The 10,092-nt window shown below is 49.9% G+C and overlaps 1 protein-coding gene across 1 annotated transcript; it reads right to left on the bottom strand.

Moving 5' to 3' along the window:
• Positions 1 to 6,169: 6,169 nt before the first annotated feature.
• On the bottom strand, positions 6,170 to 9,012 carry LOC119396705 (protein argonaute-2). The gene has a single exon (XM_037664012.1). The coding sequence runs from the start codon at positions 8,996 to 8,998 to the stop codon at positions 6,632 to 6,634; it is 2,367 nt and encodes a 788-aa protein (XP_037519940.1). The 5' UTR covers positions 8,999 to 9,012; the 3' UTR covers positions 6,170 to 6,631.
• Positions 9,013 to 10,092: the final 1,080 nt, after the last annotated feature.

Genomic DNA, 10,092 nt, shown 5'->3' with positions numbered 1-10,092 from the left:
AAGAATCGCTAGTTGTGAACCTCGCGAGCGGATTGGGATTGCTCAGCCTGAAAAGGTCCAGGTGGTGAAGTGGAACTGCTGAAGCTTTGCTGAACTTCGTGAACCTCATTTCGCGACAAAGCGGCTGCAGGCGCATGCTACATGGGGTCCGTTCGATGCCCCTGAACAGCTCTCAAGGTACTGCGCATTGCCATTCGTGACAAAAATTACACCATCTCCCGCTAAAGGGGACCACGAGGCGATACGAAGCCGGAGCACATGCACGATCGCGTTCCGTTGGCGTTCGTTGGGCATGCTACCGACCTCGGCCTCGTCGCAAAGGCACCCAGAAAGTCAGAAACCTTCTCCTCAAAACCCGCTTCTGGAGCCGGCAAGCAGCAGCAACCGGGAGGAATGCTGTATGCAGCAGGACAGAAATTGGCCGCGTATCTGCGTGCTTGTCGTCGAAAGATGATAGATTAGCGCTGCGTGAGATATGGGCGCCATCTGGCAATACGTCGGGAAGCATGAGTTTGTGCACATGGCCTCCGAGATGGTGGGCGCGCGGCGGGTTTTGCGGCCGCCATCTCGGAGGCCATGTTGTGCAGAGAGCACGGAGGAGGTTCTTTCCTTTCTCCGTGGTAGAGGTCGTTCGCCTGCGTGCATTGCGTCGAATTTTCAGCGCAGCCGCATTGTCAGCGCAGCTTAAGAAACTAGGGTCTTTAGAATTACGTATCTATGTATTTTCTATTAAAGGCACACGCCACCTAATACTTACCTAGTGATGCTGCTCCTCAGATATGCGTAATGTTTGCTTTTTGATCGACCAATGTACACAATGTACCTAGTGAGCAGTACAAGATGGCTGGCCCTTCGGCAAGTGATTCAATTTTGGCCGAGTGGCTGAATCGGAGGACAGACAGACAGACAGACAGACAGACAGACAGACAGACAGACAGACAGACAGACAGACCAAAATTTCTACGTTTAAAGGGACCGACAACTGGGCAGAACGTGTGATTAGACGCTAGTAGAAATGAAAAGACCATGAAATATAGTGACAGATTCCAGCATCCTTTTCGCGTTGTGAGTAGGACTTATATTCTTAAATCGTGCGCAAAAGTAACAAAAACCGGTATGTTGCGCAGCCTAGCGGAAGAACCTTGAAGCAGGATTATGAAGACGGTCACTTTGCTATACGTAGTCTGATGCTGTCATGCGCGCCATAATTGGTCCTGAAAGTTAGAGTATGTATATTATTATCTATCCCCGCTTTGTTCTGTGCTGTCTACGAGGTAAAAGAAGTTGCACAGTGAGAAGCGGCGCTGCCTTCGCGGCCGCCAGTGGCCCATGTGCAGCAGAGGCGCATGCGCGCGGAGTGCACCCATGCGCAGTAAACCGCCGTGCTTGAACACGAACCGCTCCCGCTCTCACTGTTTGCAGCATGTGTTGTCAAGTGTGTATAAGACTTCATATTCGCCGCAGATAGAACAATTCTCGTTAAAAATGTTTGACGGTGTTTTCCACGTTACTATTTCGTGGCTAGACACTCTGACCAATTAGCTTTCCGTTGCGCTAAAGAAAATAGGTGCCCTAAAAATTGGTTGTCAGTCCCTTTCAGTTCCCCAAGACAGACTATCGTCTTTAAAACACAGCAGGAGAGTGAGACAAGCAGCCGCGCCTCAGACGTCCCCCCCCCCCCTTGCAGCACACCGCGCCGCCCTCCTGCTCCCCCGCCGACTGTCCTGCGGGCAGCAGCCCAGAGGAAACCCGCTTGGCCGGTTCGCCTCCTGCGCATGCGTAGTGAGTGCGGACTAGCCCACTGCAGGACATACCCCCGAGCAAGAGATGCTTCGCATCTAAAAAATACAGGAGAGGTGCAGCTCCGGTTGACGATTTTTCCGCACACTCTCAGCTGAGGTTCAGCTTAGTTGGTGGAGACGTGCGGGTGTGAAGTAGCAGTGTAGCAGACGACACTTGTACCAGAATACGTCGCTTTCTTTTTAGTGTGCTGGGGCGCCAGGCAGAAAGGAACAATTTTTCTTGCATTTGCTTTCTTCCAACACGCAATAACCGACGTCACAAGCTACAGACGAAAACATTCGCCGGTAAGTCACCTATTACTAGCGGAGCTGTTGAAGCTCGAGGTTAGGTTGTGTAAAAAAAACGAAACACTATCAAAACGGTATTCACCGGAGCTAGTTGGTTCATGCTGACACTGGTTCGAGAAGCGGAACTTAAAACGAGGGACAAAAAGAAGACGTACAAGGACGTCGCCGTCCTAACAACTGAAGTTTTATTTCTATTCGCGCGGCTAAATAGATAAGAAAAACACGCACAGTCACCAGCAGGTATCTAACAGTGATATATGTGATAACAGTGATAACAGCAGGTATCTAAGAGTATGCACTGCTATGCGTTGCAGCTCCCATAGACACTAGCGCCAGATTTCTCTCTAGGGTATTATGAAGAAACACTACGATGCACACGACACGGAAGTTAACGTACACTATTTCCACGGTTGTTACCGGTGTCCACGGCGAAGTGAGAACTGGCGCATGCGCACTTGCTCTCGTGTGGTCCAGCTTGCGCGCGACGGGCGGCAAGAACCTTTTTTTTTTTTTTTTGCCGAGACGGCAGCGGCACCAACCACGTTCAGGCAAGTAGAAGCCGGTTAGCTTGCTCGTATACCTTCGACCCACGGTGCTTCGACCGTATCATGTTGCCAGTAGCACGCTGAGGACTCTTGGAATATTGCAAGGATGCAAACCGCAACACGCTGGTCTTTAAGATGGGTGTGTGGCTGTATGCGCCGGGCTAGGGTGCCTTGATGCGCACACATCGAGGCACACTACGCCGGGCTGGCTTCATCTTCATTCTTTCTAACGGAAAATGTTCCCAGCCACGCGGTCGTTGATTGCGAACCTTCTATATGAAGGAACGCAGTTCATCACAAATGATGAAAGCCGACGAAGCTGCCGATTTGGTCAGAGTACTTCGTCATCATGGAGCGGCCTGAAGCTCAGTGCAGCCGCAAATAAGGACACAAGGAAAAAACAACATGCAGCGCTTGCGACAGTTTTTTCGTTTCTTCCTGTGCCTGCTGCGATATATGTTCCAAGACACTGCACGACAAGAAATTCACACAGAGCAGGCATGGGATCCGCACATTCGTTTATATAACTTCGTTAACACTATTGAAAGTTAAGTATGGGCACGTTCCAAACTACGATCCGATTGTGGGACATGCCGTAGTAGGGGACTGCGGAATAATTTTGACTACCAAGTCATATATCATATAAATGGGTGTTATTCCATTTCGCCCCCAACGATATGAGGCCGGGGAACCCGAAGGTTGTTTTAGCTTTGACGTGATGCCGTACTATTTACGTTACGATGTTACTGTGCTGTGTTAAATGTACCACGATGCGAAAACGTAACTTGGTGAGACGATCTTATTGGCCTATGCAGGCCTTACAGATTGATATAGCGACGTGCCGACCGCGAAGTCACAGTAACTCCGATCTTACCGTTCGGTAAACCGTCACTACTGCTAGATCCTAAAGACGCGCATCCTCGTCATTAGCATTGCAGCACCTTAATGGCCAATCAAACACGACGGGTGAAATGGTATACGATGTTAAACCGCGGGTTGCAATGAGCTTGATACTAAGCCATGCACAACCTAAACTGTTACATCCACTCGCACAGAAAAAAGGACGGTTGAGGAATAAAGTGTTTTATTGTCAAAAGTGATCTGTTTTTAAACGTGTAAGGCCTTTTAATGCTATAAATGTCAAATTTAGGTAGGGTACTGGCCAACATTCCCACTGTGGTATATAGGATCGACCTTTATTTTGACACCCATAGGAACTAGTGCCGGAAATTTTATTCGCAATAAATATTAGCGAGTTTTAGTGCCGGGAACACCAAGAGGCTAAGGTATGTACGTAAGCCCTTGTGTTCCTTTCTATCCTCCGTGAGTGCGGCTGGGGGTAAAAAGGAACGCAAAAGCGTGCGTACGCAAGCACTCGGGGACGCTACGAGAGAGCGGCGATTTGAGACTAGGAACAGAGGAAAGTGCGCGTTTTCCGGAGGCCACACCAATGAGCCCTGCTCTGGCTTGGCCTTTGCCCTACAGATGGCGAGAACTGCTTTCTTTTCAAAGAAGGTGCCTTGAGGCGAAGCCCTGTAAACGGCGGCGTTGCCACAGAGGTAACCTATTAATGCTCTAAACATTCTTTGGGAAGAAGCCAGGGTTCAGTGCGTCTGTCTAACCGTGCTTGAGGACCAATCGCGAAGACAGTGCAGCCTAAAATAATGAAGTAAAGCAAGCGTTCGGACCGGGAGAGAGAATTCTGGCATTCTTTTAAAGTGAACGCTAGCGTTTTGAGCCCCTGTGCTGTGGCGCAACTTCGCGGCCCTCTCTGGCCACTTCCCCTTGATAAACATCAACCACGTAACAGAGGCCATCAAGGCACCACCGCACGCAGGAAACACCACTTTCCGCTCCAGCCACTGTTGGCTAACTACAACACAGTTCGTCCATTCATACATTCATCCTCGCTCCCGTATAACTAACGTCTTTGGTTCTTAACCTCCGTTTACGCAGACTACGCGCGAGCTAGAATGAGATTAAGGGGCTTCGCGGTGCGTACGTGTGCTGTGACATCTTATGGAGAAAAATACACTCTCGAGGTGTCGCTTCGGTCGCAGTTTGTCTGCTCAGCTACATGTCGGGCAGGGACCGACACCACGGAAATTGCATGGCGTTTTGCCTATAGTCAGTTGCACCCTAATAATTGTAAGCTCCGCCCAATGCCGTCTCTGCCCCATGCAAGGATAACTTGCACATGTTCCCTATCCAATGACATTTGCTCATTTCCGTGACGTCAGGCACCTTTGGCGTACTTAAGGTAGGCGAGTTCTTCATACAGACATCGTGGCGTTGCCGCGGTTTCTGGTAGAAAACTCGAACTTCCTGAAAAACTTGAACAAACATCCCGGCATCACACTCCGTTGACCCTATAGTCAAAATATTACGTTTGGCGATTTTTAAATTCCTAATATGCGTAGTGAGCATACTAGCAGCGAAAATTTACTGACTGTTAGAATGAAAACCATCTAGCGCAACTGTTGCACAGCCGATTGGCAAGCGCGCCACAGTTCTGGGGGCGGAGCTTGTTTGTATTAGGTTGTAACGGACTATATAGTGCTAGCATCAACGTTTACATCGATGCGCGCTCAGCAAGCGCTGCAAATTTCCTGCCATGACCGTGCGTGATGGGCGCATGCGCATCATATAATGTACTTATGCCCGGCCTTGTGATGGCCGAAGGTGCATGGGCACTCAAGATGTGCGGAGGCTTTGGTGACTCAACAGCACCACGCACACTACCCAGAACTGGGCCCTCCGGTTTCTGCAGCAAGCATCTAACGGCGCCATATTTGGTAGGTGAAGCTTCAGCCCTGGTTCTCATGGAGTGCGCCGATTGGCGAATCCCTAGGAAGGAAACAAAATGCACGAAACGCGTGTGCATATTGATTTTCCCTCGCATTAAACCAGTGGTCAGTATTGCACCTTGTATGCCGCTCTCAGCGGCCCGCCCCAAGCACCGTTTGTTCCCATCCCAGTTAGGAACCGCTGCTGATAGGCGGAGCAGTTTTAGTTCAGGCTGTACAGTGACAAATTCTGTCGCCACTGGGAATAAGACGAACGCGTGGTAGAGTATTTAGCACAGGTTTATTAGCCACTCGTTAGGCTGCTGTGGCCCGTGGAACTCGACTTGCCGGTGGAGTCTGTGCCGCGTCAGGAAGTGTTATTGCAAGCATGTAAAAACACTATATACATCGAAGAATTGTCAATGACTGACGTGTTCGCTACAAAGGCCAGATCACAGAAACTTCTAATTACGTTTTGACTTGGAACACTGTACTACTGCATAACATTCGTGATTGAAGGCCACGAAAATGGGGAGGAGACGAATACGCTATGCGAGTGTATATTCAACCAAGAACCACGCTTACGAAACCGTACAGCAACAGGACACCGACGTCCTCGCTTTCTAGGGCACCGCCGAGTTCAGGCATCGGCACAGAAGACGAACGAGGATTGCTTAACAGCACTGGGAGCTGTTAGTCCTTATATTAACAGTGTGCTGAAGGTTCACGATAATGAAACGGACAAGAGTCAGAAGTCAGACAGTAGCCTTTAATCGCGAGTAAGTCCTCGGCAGTTGTCACAGTACACACACTGACATGCGGCACACTCAGACGAGTGATCTCTATCTGCATAAACACGTCATTACGAGGACAATCAACACTGAATATGATAGCATAAAATTGCACTCGTGCGTGTAGATAAAATGACGAGGCTTCAGGTAGACACCAGAAAATGAAGTTAGGGACATATGTAAAAACTGATGGTCGAAGCGCAGCACTGGTCTTCGGGTGTTCACAGGACGGAAGTCTGTTGTTCGCGTGACCGCAACGGGGACGCAAATGTGCACCTGCCTGAAGACCACTGCAATAAAAGCTGAAGCGTAGTTAACAACCGTAGTACATGGCGTTTTTTACGGGAAGTCGAGGACCCTTTAGGCATGGAGCGCCAGGTGTAACGGTGGTCGAGCACAAGAAAAGGGCATTCATTGTCTTAGATGAAGAACATCTGGTCTCTCAAGTCTTTCTCGATAATGATGGGATTCGTATCGACTTGAGTGACCTTCATGTAGCAGCTTGCGCGAGCTGCGGCAAGGTGGGCGTAATAGACGGGCGCTGGGATGGACACCGGCGTAACGCAGCGTGCGTACATATGACACAGGCTGAACGTGATCTTCTGTAGAGTTTCCGGTTTGAATCCGTAATCGTCAGCGATCACGCGGTAGTGGGCGGGCCGAGCTGTGCCTTGGATGGGAGTGTGAGAGCACAGAAAAAACTCGTTATCCGCAGGTCGCGTGATGGTCGTCTCGACGACCGTGCCTGGAGGTACGTTGGAGTCATGTCCGCGCATGAAGCGGGTTCTGTGCCGCTTCTGAACAGTCAAAAACGTGATTTGTGGGATACATTGGAACACCTCTGTACACGCGCTTTGCAAGTCTGCTAGCTCGTGAGTGCGAACTTTTTCGAACTCTCCCTCGCTCACGCCGTCGCGGTAGAGAAGTATATGTTTCGGAATTTTCCCCGGATTTTCTTTCTTGTAGTGACCAAAGAGTTCTTCGACCACGCTCTTCATGTACAAAATTATTTCGACGCGTTTCTTATCGTTGGCCTTCTCCTGAGGACGAATCACGGCGACGTAGCGAGAGGCGCGGTCGTCAATGCTGGCGACGATGGCGGCGACGGATGGCTTCGAGTCATTGGGGCTGTGGTGGCTGACGTCGGCGCCCATAACTAGGACATCCTTGAAAACAAATTCATTGATAGTCGCTGGCATAGCTTTGTCAACGTAGCCAAGCTTTGCCTTTATCTTGCGTATTACGTTTTTTTGAAAGCTAGGCGTTGTAATTCTTTTGTCGTACACGACACACTGAGTTTGCAGGCCGTACTTAATTTCTGCAAGATATTTGATATGGGGGTAGTGGTCAGAGTTCTTGCTATCCAAAATGAAGAGAACTAATTTAAAATCAGCTGCTTTCAAGTATTTGATTAGATTCTCGTCAATCGTCGAAGCTGCCCGAATTTTAACATCCTTGGCCGCGAGCATATCAACACCCATTTCAGCTCCTCGGGATACTAGACCGGTTAGCAAGGCGCCGATATGGTTGGACTCTGTACACATGTTCACTATCATCCATTTGACTTCGCCTTCAACCTGCATCGTGCGACTAGTCTGCGAGGTGCTTACAATTTTATAGCCTGTCTGGACAGGTTCTGGAACGATACGTTCGATGAAGGGATCCAAGTATTCGCTGGGCTTAACATTCAATTCTTTTACAACCTTTTCGGCAAGCTCAAACCTTTCTTTAGGACGCGCCAACTGACCCGGTAGTTTGCTGGTGCCCTTTTGTCCCCACTGCAAGAAGCACATTTCAAGAGGATAGTAGCATGTCCTTCTACTGGTCACCTTCACGCAGGGAAGATTGGGGTACCGAAGTCCACCGTATCTGTTGAAGTACTCTGCTATATTCTTTGCAACAATCTTGCGATCCTTATTCTCTCGAGTCGAGCCGCTCGGTTCCTCGAGCTCTTGTTCCTTGGCGGTTTTCGTCGTGATAGACTCGATTGTGCGAACGCGTTTGTAAGGCAGGTGCTTGACTTCCACCTTGCAGCCCTTTAGGCTTTTGAGAAATGCCATGTCATCCTTGTCAAGTTGCCAATCTATCGTGTTACCAGCGTTGCCTGAACTCGGCAGCAGATCGGTGAGCGGGCAGGTCTTGTAAAAGCCAGTCAGTAGCGTGTCCACGTTTAGGAACATTGCCGACTGTCCCGGGCGGACGCTGGTGAGGATGCCGCGGTAGGGTTGCAAGCCTTGCTGACCGAATATTTTGACCAAGTGGTCGTCGACCTCTTCGTGCAACAGGAGCCTGCCAATGCGCTTGCGCTTTTTGGAGAGAGCGCAGCGTATTGCTACGTCAAGCACTTGCACAAACTCTGAGGTCAGGGATGTCCCGTGACCGGAATGTTCCTGCTTTTTCTTGTCATGGATACGGACTTTGTAACGACGTCCATCGTTAGATTCACTCTCGTTGACAAATTCCATCTGGTCCAGGCCCAGGTCGATAGTCGAGTAAAAACATTCCTGGCCGTCGAAAATGGGGTGGTGATTATGGAGTTCGTTGCGGGCGAACTCTTTGAATATTCGCAGTTTTTTGGAAGTCCAAATATCCTCGCTTTCTCCTAGAGGCTGCCCATCGTTGTCAACTTCCATAATTTCAACCCTGTAGCGGTACACCACTATTTTGCCCTGTATCTTAAGCTCGAAGTGATTCACCTTGACATTCGGCTGCCTGGCGTACTCGGGGCGAGTGCCTTGGGAAGCGGACGAGACATTTCCGCCACTGGACGATCCGGCACCGTCCATCGACGAGAAAGACTGGCGCGGCGAAGACACTGAAAGGGGCGAGAGGGGTACGTCGCAGTCAGTACGCTGTACAGGCATGCCCCAATGGCGAATGAATACTACGGTAAATGAGTATCTATCAGGGGCATAGCCAGATAGTTGTGTTGTGGGGAAAACTAATTTTTACGCCCCTTCGCCCTTGATGTTCGTGCGTGCGTGTGCATACTGCTACGCACCCTTTGTTTTTACGTAACCCGTCCGTTAGACGTCGCACTGACCACTGTCTCGCCTTCTTCACCATCACGACCACGTGAACATACACACACAAGAGGGGAGGAGGGGTGTTACCGCGAGCCCTCACCCCCATGGCTACGTTACTAGTAGCTGTGCGGCAAATAGCCTCCAACCCCAATCCGACGAATACGGTGATGGCTGTGTCATAAATAGAGTGAGAACGGTGAAGCTTTTCCGCGGACTGTAACTGCCTCCACGGGTCTGTTTATACGACGCGAAAAGCATCTTTTTATTCTGACTCGATCGTATTTATTTCATAGCCACCGAACTATTTCTGCACTTAGCGTGGTTCTGCACTGCCTCCGGGATCGGAGGAATTGCAAGCTTTCTGCATCTCACGTGCCTCCGGGATCGGCCCACCTATGAACTAGCGAGAGTCATGCGATGACGTGATGATGCGAAGGCACGTGATGTGACGTCACCACGACGTCAGAAATTTTGGTAACCTGCGAAGTAATTATGACGTCACAGGGTGAAGTCATCGCATGATTATGTTTTACATCACTCGTGTTGAAGTCGCCGACGGTCACTTCGCGTTTGATGAGGCATCTAAGGCTTCCGCCTTAAAACTATTTTGCGCCGAGCTGCAGACAGCACAGTGCCTCGCTGAAAGGGGCACAATCAGCTAGAGTTTTTTTTTTTTGAGCACTAGTAAAGCGGGAGTGCCAACAGTTAGCAGGACCGCGGCGCCCTTTCCACCGATGAAGGCCGCCGCAAATCGCCACGCGCTCGTGCGTTCTCGCTCATACTGCTCACAATAGTACATGCAAACAAAGTGCGACACACAGCGCCATTAGAGAAGCGTTTAACAAACTGAAAAG

Source organism: Rhipicephalus sanguineus, chromosome 6 (assembly GCF_013339695.2).
Source record: "Rhipicephalus sanguineus isolate Rsan-2018 chromosome 6, BIME_Rsan_1.4, whole genome shotgun sequence".
Classification (NCBI taxonomy): Eukaryota; Metazoa; Arthropoda; class Arachnida; order Ixodida; family Ixodidae; genus Rhipicephalus; species Rhipicephalus sanguineus.
The sequence above is the reverse complement of the archived record's forward strand: the minus strand, read 5'-3'. Positions and strand labels throughout refer to the sequence as shown.

Bases quoted from the DNA above. Each gene is read 5' to 3' on its own strand.
- LOC119396705 (XM_037664012.1), bottom strand. From the start codon at position 8,998: ATGGACGGTGCCGGATCGTCCAGTGGCGGAAATGTCTCGTCCGCTTCC.